Genomic DNA, 26,840 nt, shown 5'->3' with positions numbered 1-26,840 from the left:
TTTAAAAAGTAATTAGTTTGACACATCTGTCTCCTAAACTCAGACAGGGAGAAATTCCTCACATTGAGGAGCATAGGAAGATACGGCAATGGCAGGCAGCTTTTGGAACAAGACAGCAGTCCTCTCTTCTGCCTCAGAGTTTTAAGAGGAAGTCTGTAGGCAATTAATAAATGGACAGAGACAAGAAGGTCAAAGGCAGAAAATAGGCACAGTAGGCCACAGTACAATTTTAATTACAATAGATCATAACTATGTGCTTACTTAAACTCTCAGACTTTTCTAAGAAATAAAACTTTTGACTTTTTAATATTCATTGTTTTTACAGAACAGTTTTCACAAAATGGGATGGCAAGACATATTGAGTCAATTTTAATAATAACATTCAACTGAATATTCATTAACATCCAATTTGTCAATATATTAAAAATAAAAGTGCAACAAAAGTATTGTACACTACAATTGGCATTAAGTGTTACAAATAACATGTTCGTATAGTCCACTTATAAACCAGTGGGTTGCTTTTTTAGTATTGTATTTTAGCAATAGCAAGGCAAGACCAATTAATATCATTTCTACATGGCTAGTAATTAATACTATGGCTAATAATAGTTAGCAATTAGTGGAACAATCAATTAATAAGATAAATATATGCTTGTAAGTATACATTTCAAATAATCATGCAAAATACCCAGAACATGCCGTGATTTTTTTTTTTCATGCTAAGTACAAATCACAATGCCTCTGCAAATCACTTGACTATTTAACTTCATTCACCCAAATGGGTTGTTAAACTGAAGTTTACAGTCAAGAAGGGCTTAGCTTCCTAAAAAGGAGAATGTATCCAAGTAAATATCAGCTTAACATTTTTTAATTGAAAGGATGCTCCAGTTCTATGATGAGATAAGCAAAGAAGATGACCAAGTTTAAACATTGTTTTGCTGCTTAATTTTTTTGCCCCCTAAGTATAAAAACCACTTACGTTGGGTATTCAGAATTTTATATCACTTTAATATTAATGAACACACTTTGCTGTTTTGTTTCAGTAACAGGTAACAGCTCACCTCTAATATGTAAGTTAGTCTTCAAAGACCACAGAAACATCTCAGTCAGGCAAAAAGACATCTGGTGGCAGATGGAGCCTTATCGCTATCAAAAGAAGAAAGGAAACTGCATGAACAAATTAATTGCCCTCTATCACCAGTGAAACTGCCATTATTTTGGAAACTAAGCGCTAGAAGAACCTGTCACTGATAATATTTTGTGATATGCAAGTTGTAGTTTTCAACTGCAATAAAATGAATAATGCATGGGAAAGCACAGGATAAGAAATGTGTATGTCTACATGTCTGTATTTACATCAGAGACAAATCAACTCTTCTTTAAATATACAGCTGCTCTCTCTTTACTCTGCAAAATAAATAACTTATGCTTGATGATTCTCATATACACATTACAATCTATTTTACTGAATGGTTATTACCTTGGCACATGCAAAAGCAAAGCTACTACTTAAAGACCTGACTTAAACAGAAGAATTCTACTTTCATGTCAAATTTTTTAAACACTGTACATGGGAAGTGTCAAGAAACAGTTTTGAACACATGACACTTGCAGACATTTATAGGTTTGAATAGAAAGAAATTATGTTTCTAAACACAAAAAGAGCACTTATATTAAATCCATTAAAACTGACAAAACAACATATGTGAAACATATAAAATAGGAGTTGAAATATTATGTATATTGACTACAGCTCTAAACTGTTTGTGTGGTTATTTGAGCCATCCATCTGAATACTTGCACTAGAGGACGCATTGTGTTTAAAAGGAGCATTGGGAATTTTCTGAGACACAGTAACCAAGAGATGACTTCTGCTGTCCTGCAGTGCTGTAGTTACAAGTGGACCATCAGACCAATTACTTTCACTTATTTCACTAACCTCAAGAATCCATTGCAATTTGGACTCTGAAGGGGAATTTACACAAATACAGCACATTAAAGAAACACTGTTGGTATGGTACTGCACTTGAACTTTTTCTCTTTTGAAGTGGACTCTTCATTTCCTTTCCATTAGTGGCCTCTAGATAATGAATCAATCACAAGATGATTGCAGAAATCCAATCTCATAGAGTATCAGACATTTATATCAAGAGTACTATGATTAAAAATACGTGAAAGAATCTCAGGTCACATCAAGGAAGCTATCACAGTCCCAGCAGATCTATGAGACCTTGAGGTATTATCACCCAAGCTAATAGGTATGTTTTGATGCACTGCCTAATCCACTGAAATAGCACCAAGTGGAAATAGCATTTTCTTTACACTGTTCTCCAAATGTACAAAAAGTCTTGCTGACTTAACTAAACCCATAGTTCTATTAAAAGAAAAGCAAAAAGGCAAAAATTAAAAGCTAACAATGCACATCTAGTAAATGGAATATCCTTTCATCTTGGGCGAGAATGAGGTTTAAAAAAAAAATATAAGGTGGTTAGTAGCATGGTGGTCTGTTGAACATGGGAACCATTTTTGGTATAAATATGGATGAAGGCAGCTCCTCATTTTCCATGTGGACTACAGTAAAAGGAGATCTTCCATTATAATTTTTTTATTTGTTTTCTCTTTTTTTACCTTCTTATTTTAGCAGGTGAAACAAAACTTGCATTCCCCAAGGGCTATACATCCTAGATTAGAATCTCTCACTAATAGGAAGCCACCGAATTGAGTGAACTTCTCAAAATCCGATCATGGTTTGACTAAAAAAAAACCCCACACCTTTGATTGGCAGATGATGCATTCAGCTGGAGAGAAGGAACATCTGCCAAGAAGACAAGGTAAGACGAGGAAACTTTGACATAACAAATAATCTAACATAAATTTCCCAAATTACTTCAAAGTTCTTGTATGTAGGCTCCAGGGGGCCTTTCAGTTGTGTCCTCCTACTGAATATAAAACTATCCCATAACTTTTTACTTGCCTTACAAACTGACAGAGCAGAGAAAACTTTCCTTGTTTTTTCACTGAGTGTAGGAGACATAGAGAGAACTCTCAAAAAAACAGAAGGAAGCTTTCCAATGAGCACTAAATACAGAGTGTCCAAGACATGTACTTGAAAAAAAAAATGCCCTCAAAAATGAGAAAAAGGGAAAATTTCTAAGAAAACGTTAAAAACCCAAAGACTTCTAAAGAACTGGATTTCAGTGCTGCAATGAATAACCTAGATGAAGCAAAATTCTCCACGTACCTAAAAAGGGAAAAGAGATGTTGTCAATTATTCTGGTCTTGAGTTTAACTGTTTGTTCCCCCTCTTCTTTTGATTTTGAGCACTCACAATTATTATTTGAATTTGAATAAGCTAATTATTTGAATGCTGGTTACTGTTGTGCCAGTGAGAATGGACATTTGCCCCAAACTAACAATAATCTGAAATAGCTTATAATACAGGGGAAAAAAAAGAAGAAAAAAATAATAAAGAGAACATTTATTTCTGTAATAAATATGCCATTGTAAAGTCTAAATATTTAGTTCAGAGGAATTATTCTTTCTTGTTCCTTTTGAAGGAATACACACCAACTTTCAGAGTTACACAACTACTTCTCACCATTTACTGCATCATTATAATGGGATGAGGGTGATGATAATCTTTATGTATTCAGAAAAGCACCTCTCAGAATGTACAATGTTCCAGAGGTATGGCTCAGTGTCATAACACTACCCCAAGTCCCCCTAAGAGTTCATCCTATAACTTGCCAGGCTGCAGGACAGAGTTTGATGACCATCTGCTTATTCCATTGAAGGTAGGCCAATGTGCTCCAGAAATCCAGAGTTCCTAGCAAAAGAGCAATAAGCAAGGGGATCCCCTCCAAAATATTGCTGTAGTTTGGGACACACTCCTAGGAGCAGAAACAAAGTAAAATACAAAGCTAGTCAGAAAGCAGGTACCTCTACACTACAGCAAAGTTACAAAACTACTGCCGTAATGTGCACACATACTAGACAAGGTGCTTCAGACATGGGTTTGGGCAGATGTTATAGGACAAAATTCCCAAAGAAAATTCTGCAGAATCTATTTTTACTACTCATATGGTATGAGACTTTCTTGGCAAAAAATACTATACCAGAAATTATTTTACAAGAATCAGCACAGATCCCTTTATGTTTCCTCCTACTCTAGACTGCTTTCATGTTCTATGGGTCTAATTTTTTTCAGTAAAATGGAAACCATAATAGCCACAATGGCCTCTATTTCAGAAAAACATGGGTTTTTTGATTGTTTGTTTGGATTAATTACAAAACAGCTCTACTAGCTGGATTCCAGAACAGACTACCCTCGATTTTAGTTCTGCCTCCCTTCCTCCTCCCCTCCAAAGTTAACATCCTATCTCTGGTATCACAACAGCTCATTCCCATTGTCTGATTTGTAACTCAGACACCAAATGTTCAGCAAACAAGGTCATCAAGTCATCCTACAACTTATTCTTTGTTTCTGTGATAGAATATTTGGAGCAGAAATCATTGTATCTTTTTTCTTCCTCTTCGTGACCAATTTCTCTTTCACCAAGGAGAGGAACTCCCTGCAGCACAGGTATGATTCACAAGTGTAATATTTGACTTTGTAAGATAAAGTTGGGATTGAACTATATGCATTGGATTAGCTGCTTGCTGTATGCTTTAAGTTGATACAATTTCTTTGGGTAAATCATGTAAAATAAACTTTGAAACATACTTTTACATTTTTAGCTACACTAACTTAATATTTACTGTAATTATTCATTTAAAAATAGACCAGCACCAATTTTTCTCATGCTCCCATAGATAATAATTGCAAAATATTCCCCATTCTTACAATATTGGCTTCTACTTTTTACAGCTGCCTGAAGCCACAACCTGTTTGATACAGAATAAGCACCTACAGACATAAAGTCAGTAAAATAATGAGAATTTGTAAAACTTCATTTTGCATTCTGAAGCCATCCAGATCCTTCCTTCACACCTATAATTTATTCCACCAAATGCTAAATGTATACATGTATACTAATAGTTTTATGTCTGTGTGTCACTCCGTAACTTTTAAAAATTTTTATTGGTAAAGCTAAATCTAATAATCTGTTTTGTTTTTTGTGAAAAGAAATTCTCTAAAACACATGATTCCTGCAAATGTTGTGCAAACGAGCAGGTGGGCATCTTAGTACCAGAAATGAGGAATATATAAGGATAGTTCAGGTCCAAGTAACTTTTTTTGGTGAAATTTGTAGATTTATACAGAAAATGAGCTATTCTCCCTTCATTTCTTAAATGTTTCATTCATAGATTAGTTTGGGTTGGACAAGCTTTAGAGATCATCTAATTCCAAACTCCTGCATGGTCAGGGACACCTCCTACTAGAACCAAGCACCATCAAATCTGGCCTCGAACGCTTCCAGGGATGGGGCATCCACAGCTTCTCTGGGCAACCTGTGCCAATGTCTCACCATCCTAACACTAAAGAATTTCTTCCTAATGTCATTCAATTAGGGAAATTTAACTTACATTTTCTGATAAGTAGATGTTCTAGTCCCTATCTTTTATTTTGCACTGGCAAAGTCTGAGATGTGTGTATCCTAAGAGGTAGCTCTGTAGTGCATAATAAAGAGCAGTCAGGGTTGGAGTCCCATTTACAGTAAGACTGGGGTTAACCACAGCAGTGAATGCTGTTCTGTTGTTCAAGATTAGACAAAAAATGCTGTTACTGCATAAAGTAGACTGACTTGATAATATATGCATCAAATGCATATATGAATTCTTCTGTAATGGCAATTGCAAGCTGCCTTTGGTAGCTCCCATTCTTTCAGCTCTGTTGGCACCCATGGATAGACCTCTTCCAGCTGGCCCACTGATATCTGATCAACCCTCCTTTGCTCCGCAATACCTCTGTTCCCAGATCATCACTGCAGTATGTCACCTTCCCCTTTATAAGCAGACTTGGGGTTTTTCATTTTCTTCCCTTTTTCTTCAATGCTTGTTGAACTCGGAACCCTCCTCCCCTGCAGCTACTTTTTCTGAGCCTAGGTCAGCCCCTCCTCATAACTCCTTGCCCGAGATCTTTGCTATCTTTAGTAGCATAGTGGGCTTTACTCGTATATTTATTTACTTCTCCTTTAAATCCCTTTTCCAGTCAGAAAAGTGTAGATTTTGTGGTATAAATGAAAATCAGGTTCCATGTCTGTGAAGTCAACCTCTGATTTTAAGAAGTAGAAATACAGGCATGCTCTTATAAATCTACTGACTGCATAATAATTCATATTATGATAACGATTTAAGCATATTTTCACCTAACGTAAATAAGTTATTCAATTAACATAAATCTTAAGTTCTAGGCAAATATTCACTGCTTCTGTATTTATTCTAGGCAAATATGTAATGCTGCTCCTCTTTCTCTTCAATGATACTTACTTTCTCTTCAGACTTTGATGACAGAGAATATTTTGCCAAGCACATGAATGAAGCAAATTCTTTTCCCTATTCTAAATTCCCGAATCTAAATAGGAAAACTATTTTGTAGATGGGTGAGTAACACACAAAAGCACTCTGTATTGAAATACACAGTGAAGCTTCTATTGTAAGAAAGGCCTAAATATGGCTTGCAGAATAATCACTGAAAGGAAATACGTTATCTGATAACTAAAGAATTCCGGCATGAAAATTATACATTGTAAATTTATTCCCATATGCTGTGAAGTTGCATCATGCTCCATTGAATTAATTTTGTGAGATTTGTTTTATTGTCTTGTAAGCCTGAAAAGAATCCTTTTTGTGCAATGACATTTATACTTACTGAGTATTCATACTTTAAGATATTTACATATTTAACTGTAAAATACACATATAGCTCCTTAAGAACCTTAAGAGTATTGACACATACTAAGAACACCAAAATTCTGTAAATACTGTAAAATAGAACAAATATTTTATTTCCCATCAATATCAATTAATATTACGTCTTTTGCAGTTATCTTGGACTTAATAAATTTATGCTCAGCTATTTAAACTGCATTCAAGATGTTGAGGCCCTGATTTTGCAACTGGCTCTGCAATGATCGTCTCCTTTACCACCCCAGCAAAGCTCATGATCATGTCATTAAACAGTAATAATAAACTGCCACCAGACTTAACTTATATCATCATTAAGCATCAGTGTTTGAGATATTATTTTAAAACACAGTATTTGTACATGGGCAAAAAGCCATGCAGGTCATTGTGCAGGACATGAACTCTTGGCTGAGACACAACTGTCCAGTTCACCCTCTGAGCTCCAAATTAAAACTCAATCCACTAGATAGAAGGTACAGAAGTTCAAGGACACATGCAGAAATACTGCAGGAAAACTATACAGATAGAGGGGTAACTTGTTGCCACCTAGTTGCTTGTTCAGATGTCAAAACTGAGGCACAGTTTTTTGCTGAGCTGTCACCCAAGTAGATAATGACAGGATCAGAAACTAAATTCTTGCATACTGCCCAAACCACACTACCATCCCTACCACCTTCAGAAACACACTTCCAGTATGTATTATTGGTACACTATTTTGAGAGACAGTTACTGATTAACTGAACAGATAATAAGATTAACAACAGTGAAGCAGAATGAATTTGAGGGAGATAATGCCATTTGTCAAGATATTTAGTTTATGGATCAGCCACACCTCTGAAAATGTTAAGGAAACTAGAAATCATTCTCCAACTGATACTGCAGGCAAGTATTTCAATCTGTCTCAACTCTCTGACAGAGTGGGTATAAAAAGTTCAGGTCACAGAAAATAGATATAATTGACCCAGGTTTTTACTTCACAGAGTGAAAAGTTCATACACACATTTTGATAAAGACCCTGAAGGCCTTTATTTAACCAGATAGATAGGAGATAAGTGATCCAAACTACAGATATCCAGCACTGACACATGACATAAGGTAATTACAGAACTACTAAACACCAAACTGCTTAACACTACTCTTTTAGATAGTGATTGTTGTTGTAAATAAATCAATGTTTCAATACTAAAGGTCAGTAGGTAATAAAACTTCATAACAGTGATTTCTTACCATCAGCCGAAAGAGAAGACAATAAAATCTCTTTTTAAAGTTAAGCAGGAATGAGCATCAAAAGGCGAAAGGACCTGCAAATTACTCAAGCACAAGAAAAGTCCTTGCTCTTCTGCCCTACCGTTGTTCCAACTCATGTTTACAAGGAAGGAGGTTTCTATCAGCAGGTCTTCAAACTGAGAACACCAGCTCACACTAGAAATTAATTAAGCAAATGTGTGGCTTTGCAGCACTACTATTGACAGCAACAGATCTGAATTCTTTTCTTTCCACTTAGGCTTCTATGCACAGACATTTTAGTTCATCAACTGGTCCTGCAGCATGGGCTGCTACTATTAAATAGTTACCAGAACAATAGTTAATTCCAAACCAATGAGTTAACCTTAGTTCAGTCTGAATTTTAACTACATATGCATCTAAACAAATAAAATTATTCTGTATTTTTATGCAGTATTTCCGTTTTAGCTGTCAAACTACTAACCACATTTGTAAGGATGTCAGTTCATGTTTTTAAATGGAGCACTGAAAATACAGCATTAACAACTATTGAGTTTTCCTTTTGTTTATATGCTGTATCAACACATTCTTCACTGAGCTGTTTTTCACTCTCGCCTTTAGGATTTTTTTACTGCTTATGGTAAGACAGCACTTGTTTAAAGAATTTTCAAAAGCACATTGGCAAGCACATTGATTTGATTTACAAATCTTGCAGCTTTGCAAGCTGTCTTTAAAAACAGAAATGTATTTGAGTACATTGCATGACCTGAATAAATTTATTAGAACAAATACATTGATTATTTTTTCATACTGTTTTGCCATTAAAAAAATTTTCAGTAGTTTCTTTACATGGACCTACTTTATTCTGTTTTGTTTTGATGCAAGCAATAAATGGGGCAAGCAATAAATTAAGCTTCACTAATATTTGAATATCACCTTTGAATAGCCATTTACAAGGCTCATTGAGCTCCTTGTCTGCCAGCATTTATTCTTAAATATGTCTTTTTTCTGCTATACTTGAATTCTGGTTAATCCAGTGAGACTTGTATCTTGCTTTCTTCAATGTATTATTAAAAAAACCCAACAATGCCTGTGTGTTAGACTTCCTTTTAAGACAGATTTGATTGCAAACACAAACAAAAAGCTTTTCTTCTTTTGTACTCCTTTATGATCTTCAAACAGGTTTCTATGAAAAGGACTAATATTTTTTTAATTTTAAGCCATACTCACCTTTGCAGTTAGGAAAGACAAAAAACTAAAATTTCCTGTTACAGTATTTAATTCCTGATTGTAATGTTACAGTATAGTTTGTTTTGTTCTAATTATGCAGATATGCGTTAAGGAAAAAACTTTGAAGGAAAAAAATGAATTTAAGTGTTTTCTTAATCACATTTGAAATTGTTCAGCGGAGGGGTCATATATAAAAACAAAACATACACAGATTTTAATACTGAACTGCAAACTACTACTCTCAGGAGAGCCATGAGAGTAAAATATTTGGTCTGTAAGTAATTTGAGAAATATACCTTACTAAAAAATGCAAACAAAATAGGTCCAGTCCACAGTGTGAGACAAGCAGCAAGCTGAGGTGAAGGGGTGAGGAGACAGAAAGAGAGGAGAAAGATCAAGCCAAAATTTGAGTATTTTTTACAACAAAATATTATTTAAGCAATTCAGTTACCAAAACCAAAAGAAACCTTTCCTGCCAAAGAGAACTAACTTAAGATGCTTAGTCATTTTACCAGTTTACTGAGAACATGAGCTTCTCTTTTGAAACATTCATGTCTCTTGTAGTGATACTCATCTGAATGTGGCTGAATGGGATGCAGTCTTTCTGAATCTGCTGATGAAAAATCCAAGGTAACCCTGCCTTTTGCCCAGGTTACCAAACTGCTGTCTATAAGGTGGATAGCCACTTGACAGTGCTGAGCTACCACAGTGGTTAGGAGCAGTCCGAGAACATATACATAAAGGAAAATTTGATGGGCTAAATTTCCTTCCATTGACTTTGTAGGGGACCCAACCTGACTGCTGTACTAATACAAGCATTGGAAGGGCCAAAAGCTCAGTTCAGCTTCATTCTACCTATTATGTGAGCGGAGTAAGACATGCTGTCTCTAAGATACCTGCAGTTGCCTTTGACTGGTATTTAAAACAGTTTTGGTCTCAAACCTGTCCTACAACAGGAAGACAATAGATTTGGTAATTGCCAGCACAATCCCTATACATTTAAGTATCCATAGTAAGGATAGATTGAGTTGCAGGATTTGCAAGAGATCCCAAAGATAATGGGTATCATCCAACACTTCTTAAGAAAGAATCACAGAATCAGAGTATTAGGGGTTGTAAGGGACCTCTGAAGATCAAGTCCAACACCCCTGCTGGAGCATGACCAAGAAAACTAGGGCAGATCACTCAGAAAGGCATCCAGACAGGTCTTGAAAGTCTCCAGAGAAGGAGACTCCACAACCTCTCTGGGCAGCCTGTTCCAATGTTCTGTAACTCTCACAGGAAAGAAGTTCTTCCTCATGTTAAGGTGGAACTTCCTATGCTCGAGTTTGAGTCCACTGCCCCTTGTCCCATCACAGGGCTCAAGTGAAAAGAGCTTGTCCCTGCCTTCTTCATGCCCAGCCCTCATGTATTTATAGACATTAATTAGATCTCCCCCTCAGTCTTCTCTCTAGACTGAAAAGTCCCAGGTCTCTCAGCCTTTCCCTGTAAGGCAGGTGTTCCAGTCCCTTAATCATCCTCATAGCCTCCATTGGACTCTCTCAAGTAGATCCCTGTCTCTCTTGAACTGGGGAGCCCAGAACTGGACACAACACTTCAAGTGAGGTCTCACCAGCACCGAGTAGGGGGGGAGGAGAACCTCCCTTGATCTGCTGGAGACACTCCTCTTAATGCACCCCAAGATACCATTGGCCTTCTTGGCCACAAGGGCACATTGTTGTCCCATGGAGAACTTGTTGTCTACCAGGACTGTAAGGTCCTTCTCCAAAGAGCTGCTCTCTAGCAGATCATCACCTAACTTGTACTGGTGCATTTTGTTGTTCCTTCCCAGGTGCAGGACTCTGCACTTGCTCTTGTTGAATCTTGTTGAAAGACTCTCCTCTTTTTAGTAATACCATCACTGCTGGACAAAAACTGTTAGGTATCACTTTATGATCAACTCCAACTGCCTCAAAATGCAGAAAATTCTAGTATCTTTGATATACTACATATTGACACTGCATCAAGCCCAGCTTCATGTCTTGAAAGAATATATATGATTGCTCTAATTTCTGGTCAGCATAGGCTAATAGTCCTCCTTAATTTCTGTAAAATAATGCACTGGTAGAGTGTGCACATGCTTTATAATCTTCTTTAAATGTAAAATGGACTTTCAGATGACTTTTAATACCTTAGAAACAACCAGCTAGCTTGCAGCATCTTCCCAACATGTAGCTAAATTACAGAGAGAAATGTGAATTGGTTCTCCACAGAAGTGACCACATACTTTTTTAGATAACAATGGTGATGTACTATCTGGCTTCAGGCTTACTATCTTACTTGTCAAGCTGTATATTGAGTTTGTTTTTCTAGTGGACAGATTTTAAGGAAACAAGATTGACATAATTAAAATATGTGCAACTTTACTATCTTTAGTTATTAATTATTATATCCATAGATTTGGCCACACATCCTTTTTCTTTTCATAACAATGCTTATAAGCTCTGCTCTCATAATTAACTGATGGTTTTATGGGACTTTTTTTCAAAAAGTAATACAAAGCCGCTCGTCCTAATATAAGAAATGTTTACTAAAGGAATCAACTCTCCAAACTCTGTTAAAATTATAAATTATAATAGCAGAAGGGCTAATTAGTTAACTATAATGTAAGATTAGGCAGACTGCCTGTTTTCATTTAACCAGTCATTGTTACCTGTCTGGTCTTAATTTTAAAATACCAGTTATGAATTCAACCAGTGATTTACAACAGCTACTCAAAAATGCTACCAGAAGAAAATTTGATCTAGCTAATTTTTAAAAAGCTCTTAATTTAAAATCAGATCCTGTTATCAATCTACTCAGAGGAAAAGCTAGTACTGTGTTGGTTGGTCTAAGCTCCTAGTGAGCAGAGGGTGTACATGAATATTTTGTTCCAAATTACTGTACTAATGATTTGCACAAAAATAGTACAAACATACTTAATAGATTAGGGCTAAAGTTTCCTGGTCATTTTATCAACTGTTACATTACAGAAATCCTTAGAATGTCGTTACATTGTTCTCATAAGTCTAATTTAAAAATCTCTTTGAAAATCTATGAAAAACTACCTTCAAAATGACACGACATAACCTTCAAAATCTAATATATTCAAGTAACTCACGTTACCATTCTGGGTATTCCTTCCAAAGCTCTAAATTTTACGTAGAAAAAACAAGATGTTCATAATATCAAATTATTTTGTTGTTTGACATGGTTAAGGAAGACATTTTACTTTTGCCTGGATTCTACTCCCAAGTCAGAAAAAAAATGACTTCATTCTGAAGTAGACAGTGTACAGCTAAAAGTATAACACCTAAAAGTGTTGTATAATCTCTTTGAAGAATTAGAATCACATTAGTTATAAAACAATGAATGACAGCTTCAATAACACACCCATTGATGTTGAAATTTGTATTACTTAAATATATATGCACACTAAATTCCAAAGTTGTAAGGGAGCATGATATTAGGGAGATTCACCAATGTTAATTCCAAATGTTCTTGCAATGGAAATACTGCCTTTGAGAAGAGGGGCCCTTACAATCTAAGAAAAGATCTCTAAATTATGTGTATGTAAAATTGGAGACAGCAATACCTTGATAGAAACAAGGTAATGGGATCACATCAACATGTAGAGGTGCAATAAAAACATAGACATGTATGCTGAAGGAACATTTTGCTAGCTTTTTTGTTTAAGGATTAAGAGGCTGTATGGATTCTAAAAAAGCTCCTGAAGAAGGTTTTTATCGCTCCCCTGTCTGAGTTCAGTGCCAGTTCCTCCAGCTGTCAATCAACATTATACTAAAGAAGGTCTCTGGAAGTTTTGGCAGCTTTCAAAAGCAGCTGAATATCAGAAATCCTCAGCCTGAATACTCGTGCAAAGATGTACCAACTTCTTCAGGAGATTTTCAGAATCACTGTCTCCACAGGCTGGCTTTGAAAAAGCTTTGCAGGTGGCAGATTTATTTGCTAAGCATTCATGATCTAGACTTTACTGGGCATATAACTGAGATGTGTTACTTTGTACTATGCACCACTTTTGAAGTTTAATGACTTTTATTAAATCAGTCTTATGAACTAATTCCGTAACAGCAGTTTTCTCTTAGACATCTTCCTATTTCCCTTCTCCTTTCACCTTGCACCAATATCCTGGGTCAAAAGTGCAGACTTTAAAATGGTATTCCTGTGATAAATGGCTATAAGGAAGAATTGTTTTCGTTTGAGGGTGATGAGATACTGGAAGGGTGTTCAGGCTGGATGGGGCTTTCAGCAGCTTGGTCCAGTGGGAGGTGTCCCTGTTTGTGGCAGGGGGGTTGGAACTAGATGATCTTTCAGGTCCCTTCCAACCCAAGCCATTCTGTGATTCTTTAAAATCACTTCCCTAGTCTGCTCTCTATATGTTCTTACAGCAAAGATACAACATTTTAAAGTTTGCTACTGAATGAGGAATCACAATGATTCCAGTGAGATAAAAACCAAACCAAACAAAACAAGAATTCACTGAGAGTTTTACTTTAAAATCTGTACTAGCAATGGCAGAAATTTACAATCTGCATCTATTTTACTATTATTGCTGCAAATACATGCAGTGGAGTTATAATGAATTAACCTTTTTCTAAAGGGAGCAGTAATGCTGTAAGCAAGTGCTACAAAGCACAGATGCTCACCTGTGTCATTAATTAGGTAAGAGACCAGCCCATTTTTCACTTGCCTGAGATCCATGTATATATTTCCTTTTTTGTTTGCTTCTACAGTAACCATTACAAAATCATAGAATCATAGAAAAATGAAATTATTTTGCTGCTTCAAATCATTCCACCCTCTATGAATCTCCTTAGTTATCCACATTTTAATCCTCTGAATTCCAAAAATAGTACTGCACAAAGAAATTAAAGAAATTAAGTAATGCATAAAATGATTCTTCATTAAATCTACAAATACTTAAGTAAATGGGGCTTCAAAAAAATAGAGCTCCTTGGTACAGAAGCACCCTCTAATGGCTGTCTACTCACTGCTCTGGGTAACAACTGGAAACGCAATTCAATAGCTCCCCTAAAAAGGGGATACTGCTAAGAAACAAGAGAAATTGATACGTGAATATGCACATGCGCACATACACATATTCATATTTAACACACATTCTCCGAAAAAAGAGCAACATAAATCTGATAAACTTTTGAATTAGTGTCTGTATTTTTAAAACAATAATCTCAATTTAGTAGGTGAAATAACTTGTTATGTTTGCCCAGGTTTCAACCATTCTTTAAAATTTTAAGATAAACAGAAACTTACTTTCCTATCTTGTATCGATTAACTTTTACAAAAGTAAACTAGTCTAAAAAAGCTTTAAGAAAAATGCTCTACTAGGTACAAATCATACAATGAATTAGGCTGAATGGAACTTGGAAGACATTGAGTCCAACCCCCTACTCAGAGCTGGCCAGCTCTGAAGTCAGATCCAATAGTTGAACACTAAGTTTAAAAAAAATAAAAATAATTTAAAAAATTGAGTTATACCTTCTTTTGGTGCTAGAGCTGTATGAGAGATTGTCTAAATGTAAAATACATGCTTTAACATCTTTTTTTCCTCCCCTTCTACTCTGGCTTTGCAGATTTTTTTTCTTCTGAAAAAACCCAAATGTTGCTCATAAGCTGCATTTTTTTACCACCACACTAAAATCTGCATTCAGCATACAATCACTTATTACTAACTGTTAAGTATAATATCTCACTGTCCATACAAAGCCAGTGGTAGATACAGCAGTTAATAACATGAAAGTAATGAGGCTAACCAACGAACTTGCTTCTCAACATCACTTTTCAAATCTCTTTGGGCTAAATTTTCACCCAGTGTGTGGGGAATTAGCCATAGAAATCCCATTAACGTTAATGAATGTTCCATGGTTAACTCCCCATGCTCTGTGCTGAAGATTTATCCCTATATCTCTAAAATAAATATGTGCAGATGCCAAAATTCTTTTTATAGAGCCTGAAGAAATTAAGGACTCTATTCTGAAATAATTGACTTATGCACACGTATCTTTTCCCCCCATGGATCATCATCTGCATATCAGAATGGGTGTAATGTCTGCATTACTCTCATTGAAAAGATTATCCAAAGTACATATTTACTGCATAAAGGCTGAAATTAGTTAATTGTGTATTTTATAAGAATAATATATTGAGTTGGATTAGTCTCATACATGATGCACAGGTTGAACAGTACTCAGTATTGTTAAAAACAGCATGCATTTATACTTACATTTTTGCAGAAAAGACAATATTTAGGAAAGCCATTAGTCTGAAAGAACTGGAAAGTATTCTATATCCCTAAAGAAAGGCAATCCCTACAACCAGGGCAATATAAGCCTCTGCAAGCAGTGGCTGAGTCACTGTCTAAAGGTGGTGGAGGATGTTTGTTACATAAACTAGGAAAATATGAAGGTCTTGCAGGATCAAAGGCAGAAGCTGCCCTCTGTTTTAAAAGCATGGGGCGGGGGGTTGGGGTTGGGGAGGTAGGGAGGCATATTTCCATCATTTCAATTCCCACTTGCAAGAATATACCCTTGCTATTTTTACAACTTCAGTTCAGAAACTTACTTGCCTAGAGATGAGCACATCATTTCAAGCTCCACAACAGCTTAAAAAAAAGTGCCAAAACAACTTATTTGCCAAAGCTATGTTTTGCTTTGGCAAAGCACTAAAAGTCATGTTTATAAATTTTTTTCTTCACTGTTATTAAAGTACATGTAGAAGTGCTTTATTATCTGAGGGCTGCAAGTGCCCATAAAGACAAAATGGTGCTGACCTTTGACTATTCTGAGATTCAGGCTTCTGATGCATTTCAGAGATGTCTCAAGACGTTAAGTCAATGAACTGCTTCAAACCATATGCACTTGCTAAAATTTGGGAAATAAATCTTCAGTAGCACTCTTTTCATACATGAAGATCTACCTTACCTTCCTTAAAATTACTGTTCTTTGAGATCAGACTGGAATAGTTCAGGTATAATACCCAATTGTTTGCATCTTCCCTAGAAATAGTTTATTAGAGTGCTAGCACTATAATCTCAGAGAGGACAGTCTACTTCCTCCCTGAATTCAGATAAAAAAAAATCATTTACATGGAATCTGTCCGAAGTATTTTTTCTGAAAAATACTATATCAGCTAAATGAAGATAGAGAAGACCCCCTGAAATTAGGTAGTGAAACCATATTTGAGAAAATTCAGTTAGAAAAACTACAGTCCTGGTTATACCAGTAGCAGAAGATGATGCATTGAGATCGAAATTTTTAGCTTCAATGAACACTCTTAAAATAATTTCTAGATCAAAGATTAAATGTATAGTCCTCAGAACAGCAAACTATTTGACTATAAACCAATCCTATTTCAATAGCAACACATTTAGACAGATTCCTTCTTTCTATTGAAAGGTTTTTCATAAAAGTCTTTGAGAGTCAAGATAAAAAAGGGAATTTTCCTGGTAGTATTCTTCACAAAAATGCTTTCAGCTGGAATTGGGGAATCTGGAATGAGGTAAGGCCAGGCTGCTGAGGGTGGGGAAGAGAGTCAGTCATGTAAACAGGTTTTATATTGCATTTATTACAATCTCCCCTTATTTTCACTTGCTTCTTTGGAAATTAGCACAACCATGACTGGATTAATTCTCTGTGGGTTTCCCTCTGTACTATTATTGAGCAGTCATGGGAAAACTCAGCCAAATGAGTATGGCTCTAGTGAAGCCATACATCTAGGAGGAAGAGCAATCACCAGAACACAGGGTTTGTCTAAAAAAAGACATTCAAGCAGATAGATAGGGCACTTAGGCTGACCTCCTTGAAGTGATGTCCTCATACTTTAATTGAGCTGAATTTTTTATGTTTTATGTCACTCTAAATCAAAAGGAATAATTTTATAGAGAATGTTTGTTAGTTTTCTAGTTTTACAGACACATTCCTGCCTATTCTTCAGGCAGCCTGTCACATTCATCCTTCACTGCACTGCTTTACACTTAAACATGTCTTGTAACCACACCTGTGTGCCCTCCACAGCATCCAGACTATGTGGAGTAGCTGAAACTTCTCTTTCCAGTGCTGCAAGTCAACCAGGAATATCTCTTTTCAGTAGGATGAGAAACACATTATAGCAGACATGTCTTTCTCACACCTACAGACAATGAGAAAAAAAATGGCAAAGACTTTGGCATGCCTAGTGCCACACCCAGCATTTCCTTCCCAGTGGTTCACAGTTGGTGTTCTCTTTCCACTCCTGCATCCCCTGAGAGGGACATCAATCTGGTAAACAGCAGCAGTGTTCTCTCTATTTGGTTTGTCCAGTGGTTTTCTGAACATTCTTCAACATCTCCTGGGAGCCTGCCTCAAGACAACGTACTCCAGCATCAAGACACCTTGCAGGGGTTACTAAATTGCTGACCATCTGTTCTCTTCTGACATGCTTCCCCTACTCATACCCTTATCAGTATCAGCTGGAAGGCTTAAGTATATTTGTTCATACTTGATGCTGTCTGCTTGTCACATCCAATATTCTTTCCTGTAAAAAAATTTGTTTGCATAGGATAATGAGGGAAGAGGAGAGAAGATAGGCACTTCTGTCTTCCCAATACCACTTTCATATCCTCACTTCTGCTACATTTCACAGCAGCCTCTTCCCTAAAAGTACTGGAAATTTCCACAACAGTCCCAACAGTTGATTTCTCAATACTCAACTAGTTTGCAACTGACTGGCATCAGGCGAGCGTAAAGAGCTTTCAGATGGTAATGGCAAAATGCCTGTTGGTGCTGCCAAGAACACCCCTATCTATCTGTGGCAGCTCTGGCGTGAGCTCAAGAAATGGATCGTGGCCTATATTATGCTGAATTTTTGCTTCCACTACTGGTCATCCAAGTTGTGTATCATTACATTGTTTCCCCGTATGTATCAGCAACTAGCTGATCTACCCCTAAAGTAGCACTGCACCAAATAAAGCTGCTTCAGAAAAATGTCCTGGGGAAGTAAATACTCTATTCATCTACCCACTCCTCCTCCTTCATTACCTGTATGGCCACAACTTCAAAAGTTTTATGAAATTGTGGAGCCAAAACCATTTCTCTACATGACTACATGTGCACAGTCTTTTTTGCATTAATGATTATCATGGTCTGTGATACGTGACCTGTGCTGTCTTAGTGCAATTCAAAATGGAATGTATTGGATATAGGGAGAGGAACATTTTCCAGCTTCATTCCCAATCCTAAAATTTCTGCAAGTATTCCAGGCATGGACATATAAAAAAAAATGCATAATCATGTAAAAAAGAGTGATTGATCCACAGCATGAAACTGAGCAGCGTAACATTGCACTATAGGTCCCCCTACTCACTGGTTAGATCAGAAAAGTAGGAAACACCAAGTATGTTGCTCTAGCATACGGAAGTTATAGAGAGGCATTTCAGTTTGATTATAGTCAAGTTGCTCCACATGGAGTAAACAAACTATTCTGGTTCCCCCAAGTGCTCTTCATATCTGACACCTTTCTATACAGTTCTTTACGGACCAGGAAGAGCGTGGGATACTGCAAGTCTTGCATCAATACATGTTTTAGCACTTTTTAAGGCAATTCATTTCTATGAAGTCTCGTAGCTGTCCTAGCCTTTGTCCTTTCTGAGGACTTTTCATAAGATGTGCGATATTAAGTAACCACATTCCTAATTTGTCAGCCTTCTTTCAGGATTGCAAAACACACACCTAAAAATATTCCATTGCTCGATCACGCTAACACAAGTCATATTAATTAAGAATGTTTGTGTAATTACATGGGAGAAGTGCTTTGCACAGCAGTTAAAGTACAAGCAACATCTATAATGAGCAACCCTGTGTATAAGATATTATTACAGAACAGGGTTCTCGGTCTGAAAGAAAGAAGTAATTTAAAAATTGATGCCAACTCTTTGGTGTTTTCTAGGTCACAAATTATTAGGATTTGATATATTTAAATAACAAAGCACATGAAATAATATTTTATCTGACTCAATAGGAACAATAATTCTATACCATTTGCTGAACCAAGTCAAACACATTTATTCCAACAAGTTAATTTCAAATGTATCATTTACATACAACAAGCAGATCTGAATGGCTATTGAAAACTTTCATTTTCTTCGGAATGCTTAAACTAAAGAATAAACACTGATGCAATCAAATTTTCACATCTTAAACATATAATGATTTCTTTATTCAGAGCTAACCCTTCTCACAGATCCAATAAACAGAGTACATACCCTGTGATAAAGATTTGCAAGCTAAAATAGTAGTTAGCAGGACAGTCCAACTGTTCTTAGGCAAGCAAGCTCCCCATTTACTGCTTAAAATAGGTTGCAATACATGGAAATAATGCTTATATGCTCAGCAAAGCAATTTTTATGTCTTCTTTTTAACTTTAATATCAAAGTATTCCAAAGCTCAATTATGCTTCATTAGTGAAACTGTGACTATCCCACTTAATTATTTTAATATCTCAGGATTAGATGAGGAATGCAGAATTTTGGTAAAGCAGACAACGAAGGAAACACATTGACTATTCCAAGAAAAGGAAAAGAAAAGAAAAAGAAAAAGAAAAGCTGTATTTCATGTTTTGAACCAATCAACGATGAGCCACAGATATTGTATTACAGATGATTACCTTAATCCTAAGGCATTTTAGAGCATATTTGAAGTAACACAAGGGAAGCTTGTTTTGATATATTCACAATATAAAGCTGCTAGGAGATGGCTGCTAGATTCACACAGTGTGAGTTAAGTTCTCTCTCCCTCTTTGAAACCAAGAAAAGTGAATACTTGCAAGCAGACTTAAAGTCAAAATAACACAGTAATTTATCACACAGCTCTTTCCTGAGATACCCTTTTCCTTCGGCATATCACAAAACCAGACACAGTGCCTACCGGCGCTCCCATTCATCCTGTGTTACAAATCTTTCATTTGCCACTGCTAACTTCTCTGTCACATTTCTCACAAGTTTTAAAACACCGTTTTCACCTTCACCGACTTCAGAAACTGAACAGAAATACAACTTTACGCAATGGCACCATCTAGTGTTTAAAATACCAAGTTCACTCCTTCCTCCGACCAACTCCTTCCCTCTCATTCAGTTGATGAAAATTACAACTATTTAAATAAGAGCACATTTCTTTCAAACGAGGCTCATCTCCTTTTCCGACAGTTTGTGTGTCTTTCATACCCAAAATTACCTACAACAAAACCTCTGTGAACATATTCTTAATTTGGTTACTAGTTGGTTTTCAGAAATGCTAGAAGAAATGCTAGGTTCTGATGGATGACCTGTTTTGTGATTGAAGTCAGTAAAATTATATCTAAAGCACAATTTAACTGGTTGGTTAACTGGAAATCAAGCTACGCATGTATGTATTTTAAACCATGATTCAAGAAAGCACATTTCATGGAAAAATGTAAGTCTTGAATAAATGTTTACTTAAAAGATTAAAGGCAGGCATTATCATATTAGAAAAATGCAACATCCAGTGCTCAAGCTTGTCTTTCATTCCTACAGGCAGGCTGGCAGCCTTGCCATTTAGAAGTGTCAAACCACCTTACTACTTTTACAAGTGTACTTGAAGATGTGAGTAACTTTGTAAAACTTCATCTGTGTGAGCTGAAATACAAATAAATCTTCAACAACTTGACTTTTTTTTTTTTTCTGGAGATGAAAAGTCAGGTAACATTGCAGCAAAAATCATCCAGTTGCTTAAAATTCGATTAATTTTTTTATTTGAAACAATTTCAAATTTTGCAGGTGGATCTTTATCTTTGAAACACACCTCCTGCTATACCTAGGCTGGCTCTTAAAAATAAACACATCTCTGGCCTTTGGTGGGAAAAACCACCATGTTGTACATAAATGCTCAGTAAGAAAACCCAAACAACCCTGTTTTAGTAAATAAGGTCTACAAAAGTTCCATTCCTACTTAGGATGCTTCAGTCTCCTTGTTCTCAGTGCTGTTCAGGCAGTACCTAACCCTTTCAGTCTCCTTCGATGAGACTATGCATCATTCTCTTTAGTGTCTTGCATTTAAAATAAAAACATCCTGTTCTTCCCATACAGGGTTAGTCCAATGCATACTGGATACAGGGATTCAGGAGTTCCCAAGCCCAACTATTTTCCCTGCATTTCAGGTACAGCTGATCCCAAGTACAGTGTTTTAGGTAACAAGTACGTTTTGAAATGCTTAGTGCTAATGACAGAAAGCACAGATATGGTCTCTATCCCTGAATCTTAGTTTAATTCTATGGCGGCTAAAGCAACCTGAGTCATATTAGACAAACTTCTTCAACACCTCACCTTCAAAATATAGCACAAAATTCTCTGTCCTTCTTGTTATACTGAAGGACTTGCATTGCAGAAGTATTCCCACTCCACTAATCTCATCTACTTTTCCCAATCTAAATGGTTAATATTTCTCCTCCAGCTCATATGCTCTTCTTCACAAACCTAACTCTTCCTTCAGACACAATCCTTTTCTTTTCTACTCTTCCACCCTTCTACTTTCTTCTTTATCTCCTGTAAGATATATCCTTCTTCTACATCTCATAATTTATTTTCAAAAAGCAGATATTTTAAATTGTTGGTTATACTCAAGTCACATTTGCTCAATATAAAGGCAAAATCTATTAAGGCAAATTCTATCAAAAAATACCTATACTTTTTCTGAGATATTTTTAAAAAGGGTTCCACTGCATAGCATTTGAGGCCCCTGATTTAGTGGTCCTACATCCCCTTGAGACACTGTTTTTCTAGAACCTTCCTGTGCAGTGTTTTTGCACACATTCTTAATAAATCTTTTGCCAAAATTTTTAGCATTAGACCTTCAATGGAGCTCCAGGAATCCAAGTCAGTGGGTTAAAGGAGGCATGGCAAAGCAAGAAATCAGGGGTGTGTTTTATATACATGAGGGCACGACATCATTGCTAGTATTCCTCTTAAAAGATTATGCAGAGTAGTAATGGCAATTCATTACAGGCATCTCCAAAATGCCAGAACAGATTCCTAATAGAAATAATTTAATTAGTTGGATACCCTGTGCCCCAGTTTGTTCTTTAGAATAAGAATAACATTACTTTGCTACGAGACAGCACAAAACATTGTCAGCAACTGTGCTGCAACACCCAGAAGCCCAGCACAGAGGATCCTGAAAACGGACTCTTTAAAAAAAAATACAAAACTGGTGATTTTCCTTCAGTTTTGCTGGTACAACCATTTATAAGGCCATACAAACAAAAATGTTCTCTTTAAAACCAGGTCAATCCTCTGAACCAGCTAATCAGACAATCCTACAAATACTTGACCAGCACAATTATAGTAGTGATGCAAGAACAAAGCAAAAGCTGTGTCAGCTGGCAGGGCTGCCAAAAAGATGCCTCTTAAAACTGAATTGTCAGGAGAGATACAATTGAACTAGATATATACAAGATGTTTTTAGCTGGAGAAAACAGTTCCATGAGGATACCTCAGGTAGTAACTGGAACAGTCCTCATGTTTCTCCTCAGCAGAGCAGTAGAAGTTGAGTGGGCAGTGCCAGCAAGCAAGCCTGTCTTCTATCGGCTATCTAAAAGCTGTGACTGGGCAGAGATGGTTTACCCTGAGACATCTGTACCCATTATTTTCCCCCACTGTTCATCTCCTGGGACTCAGTATCACAAGTGTTGCATAAGAGCCTCTGAACCACTACAAGCTACATACAGCCTGGCATATTAAAAGAAACCAAAACCAGTCACAGTTTACATTAATATGCTAGACTATAATCCAGGATGGCCAAAGCAGCAGCAGCACATCAGCAAGTCCCAAATACCTTGCACTCAGTTATAGGCAGGTAAACAAAAGCTTTTTCTCTTCATTTTTATTTTCTGAAGAAAAGGAAGCTGGCAAAAGAGCAATGAAAGTTAGTGGTGCAACCACTGAAGGAGCAAATAAACTATAAAGACTGTGACAAAAATTTTTTGCCCTTCCTAAATAAAATGGGATTATAATCTGAAAATTTAAATCCACTGCACTGCTTGGTCACAGCCTAGAAAAATGAGACATACCGTGTCAGATGAAAATCAAAAGACAAATGAGGTACAGATGAGCACAAGGCCACATAGCTCCAACTCTGTAGACTGAAAAGTCATAATAAAGGTGACAAATGCCTTAAAAAAGTGATTATGAAGAAAAAGAATAATGGTATTTTGACAAGCAGATATACTAAAAACTGTTCAAGATTGGGCTCGTACAATGAAACTTGGAAGCATGGCAGGGACTAAACAGAAATCCCTGATAGGATGGAGGCCTTACACATGAGACTGGCACTACCCAATTCCCAAAATAAATATGAAACACCAGAGCAACCAAATACATATTCCTAATCAAAAGATAATAATTGGAGAGAACTGTCACTGATTGCTCAAAAAATGCAATTGCATTTGTACGCACATGTCAGAGCTGATGCTTGATCAACATAAACAATCTAATCAGACCTACAGTTTAAAAGTTTTTAAAAATTTTAAGTCCTTGTTTGGGTTCTTTTTAAACAGAAAAATCACAACTGCAAAGATCATGATTTCCATGCAGGTAGAGAAATTCTGTAAATAATGCCCTTTGAAAATGTCTTTGTTGGTGGGGAGTGTATCTAGAAGGTGATCCGGACAGCTAAGTATTGCATCACAGTACTTAAGGCATTAAATTGTTTATAGTCTTTATCTACATTGCTTCTGAATGTTGAAGGACTGAGGGAGAAGACAAAGGATACAATTGCTCTAGTTCAGGGTGCCAATTCTGGAACACCACAGATTGCAACAGGACAGATGCAATAGTTTTCATTCCAGTTGTCCACCTAATTTTGTCTTTCTCGGGGATGAAGGGGTTCTCACCCTGTTGCAGGGCGGCTCAGCTACTTGTGAAATCAGTATTTCACAGTTCTGAACTGATGCAAGGTACAGCTCAGTGCCAATGGTACGCTAGCACTAGCTTCAGTTTTCCATAATTTGCCAACCTGTAATTTGTGAAGCTGCTACATAAGCAACTGAATTGTCCCCTTAGCAGCAGCACAACAACCAGAATAACCATGCCAAGATAAACTGTTCCTGATTGTGAATCCCTGAGGCATCACATGCTCCTGTCAGCCCCAGTTTAGAGGTAGCAGCACTTGGCACTCTGTCTGGTTGATTAAAGCATACTCTCACCTTAAGGGAAGCCTGAAGATATTGCTATAAGTTTGGTGATTGCTGATTGCTCAGTGAAGATGGTAATGCATAATCTTTCTTTTCCAAATAGATTTACATAGGAAATATGAAGTAAATAGCCAAAACTTCTGGGCATCTAGAAAGGGGATTTAAGAAAATGAACTCCTTCTTAAAAATAAAAAACAATAATAATTAAAAAAGAAAAAAAAAAACAACAAAACAAACAAAAAAGCTGTTGTGTTGCCTAGCAGCATCAATTTGTGCCTGTGCAACTTGATTTCCTATAGAAGGACAACATCACTGCTTTATTCCACCACTCACTTTCATTCACAGATACCTGGGATTTCTCTTCACCAAGCTGTGAAACACATGGAAGTCCCAACAGTACCAGGCCCAGCCTAATTCAAAGGATCCACACTGAGAAAAAGTTTAAGAAAGGAGAACCAAACAGCAGTGCTGAAGCATGTTATCTGCAACAATTTTCTAGGTATGCACTGAAGGGATGAGTGACTGTTTTCAGGCTTTATATACTGATCAATGAAGTATAACTCAGTATTAGAGGAGGTTTTTCTGCCAGGCAGAAAAAGTATCAGAGTAAAAGCTGAAGGAAGGGGAATGATTATGTGTAAAGTGTGGCAAAGACCTCTTTTTTCATACTAGGAAAAAGTCTGTAATGAGGTACTTTGTTGCTCTGCACTATCACAGGCCATCAAGTTTTATTCAAGACATTTGATTTTTCTTCATTTTGAGGCTTCACTTTCTTCTTGTAGCTCTTATCCCACCTGACAGAAAAAAGCAGACCTCCTGCTCTGCTTTACAGCCTTATGCCATGTCAGTCCAGATATCGATAAGATCAGGCAAGATCAGTCTTTTTGAATAAAGTCCAGTGGTGTCCCTAGGGCCCAAAGTCAATTTCTGCTCATTCTCTCTGTGAAGAAGGCTCATGTGCAGTCTGGTCAGTGACTCAAAAGCAAGACAAGTGCATTCAGTGAAGACGCAAGCTTTGGAAAGGTAACTGTTAAATGTGAAGGTTTCAGGAAACATAAGCAAACTCCAGTATTTCAAAATCTAATTTAAAATATCTGCTCCAAAGAATGGAGATAGTGGTGATTTCAGGATGTGGGAAAAACCTTAAACATTTTTAAGAGAAGGAAAGCCCTCAGAAATTTCTCCTAGCTTCATCCTTAGACAGACTGGCAGAATCTTTTTGCTTTCTTCTTCCAAAAACCAATAGCCCAAGAAATCCACATAACATGTACTTGAATTACAGCAATTAAAACTCACAAACAAATGAAAGTAAGTTCTTACAGCAAAGAACTAGGCAACCTTTCTGACCTCACCTACAGCAAATGAATCAGTCCACTGAAGAATTTTATACGCAGTTACATATTTGGAAATGTCATTTGTTCCTTGTATGTGTCCAAGGGACTCTAAGACTTAGTGGGCTTGGATAGAAATGTTATGTTGTACATACCACCTAAAAAAAATATACAATTGAAAGCAGGTAAATCCTTCCTAATACAATATTTTGAAGAGACTACAGTCTTTATTAAAGGTAGTATTTTGTTACTCCATAGAATTTTGTTTATTCTCTATCCTTAAAAATGCTAAATGCCGTTTTGGTATCCTCTCATAAACAAAATGCTAACCAAAAAAGAAAAAGTTTTAAAATTATGTTTAGGTTACCTCTCTTGAAACAACTCATTCTTTTATTTGAGGCTATTTCTTATATGTAACGTTACTGATATTGACATTTAAACAGTATTTAATGAATTACCTAAGCTAGAAGTGGATCCAAGTTCCGATTTAACTTGGGATAAAATTATTCTTTTTTCCACAAAGAGAAAACTGCTTACAGTAAAAATATTACCTCAAATCTTCCCTCACCTTCAAAATCAAGCCTGGTATTTCATTACATTTCCTCCTCCTTCTGCAGTTTAAGAATGTTAACTCTGCTGTGTTCACAGTGACAAACACGGATGACAACCAAGGAAGCAATTACAATAAATGTCAGATCTGTCTCCACTAAAAACATACACTTCAGCTTCAAAACAATATGCCACTCAAATTGAGAAAACCCTACCTGACACAAAAATTACCAGTGTTTGTCATGTCTGAACACATTTTTGGACTAAATTAAACAAGCAAGTCTTGCCTTTATCAACTCTTCTAAAAGACAGAATATTTAGCAGCTTAAAAAGCAAGACCACGTAGTGTGCTTCCTCCACTTTCTTAAAGACACAGTTCTGGGCACTTGTAAATTGTGAAAATTATTATTTTTTTTTTTAGTGGTA

At 36.4% G+C, this 26,840-nt stretch overlaps 1 protein-coding gene across 5 annotated transcripts in view; it reads right to left on the bottom strand.

Moving 5' to 3' along the window:
* WDPCP (WD repeat containing planar cell polarity effector) overlaps window positions 1-26,840 on the bottom strand; it is a 154,351-nt gene that overhangs the window by 105,927 nt on the left and 21,584 nt on the right. For all 5 annotated transcript variants that reach the window (XM_051614937.1, XM_051614941.1, XM_051614940.1 and 2 more), the window contains exon 3: window positions 1,062-1,146. In XM_051614937.1, coding sequence (XP_051470897.1) covers window positions 1,062-1,122 — 61 coding nt within the window. In that variant the 5' untranslated portion in view covers window positions 1,123-1,146. The remainder of the gene's footprint in view (window positions 1-1,061; window positions 1,147-26,840) is intronic.

Source organism: Apus apus, chromosome 3 (assembly GCF_020740795.1).
Source record: "Apus apus isolate bApuApu2 chromosome 3, bApuApu2.pri.cur, whole genome shotgun sequence".
NCBI classification, from domain to species: Eukaryota; Metazoa; Chordata; class Aves; order Apodiformes; family Apodidae; genus Apus; species Apus apus.
This window is presented reverse-complemented; position numbering and strand designations above follow the sequence as displayed.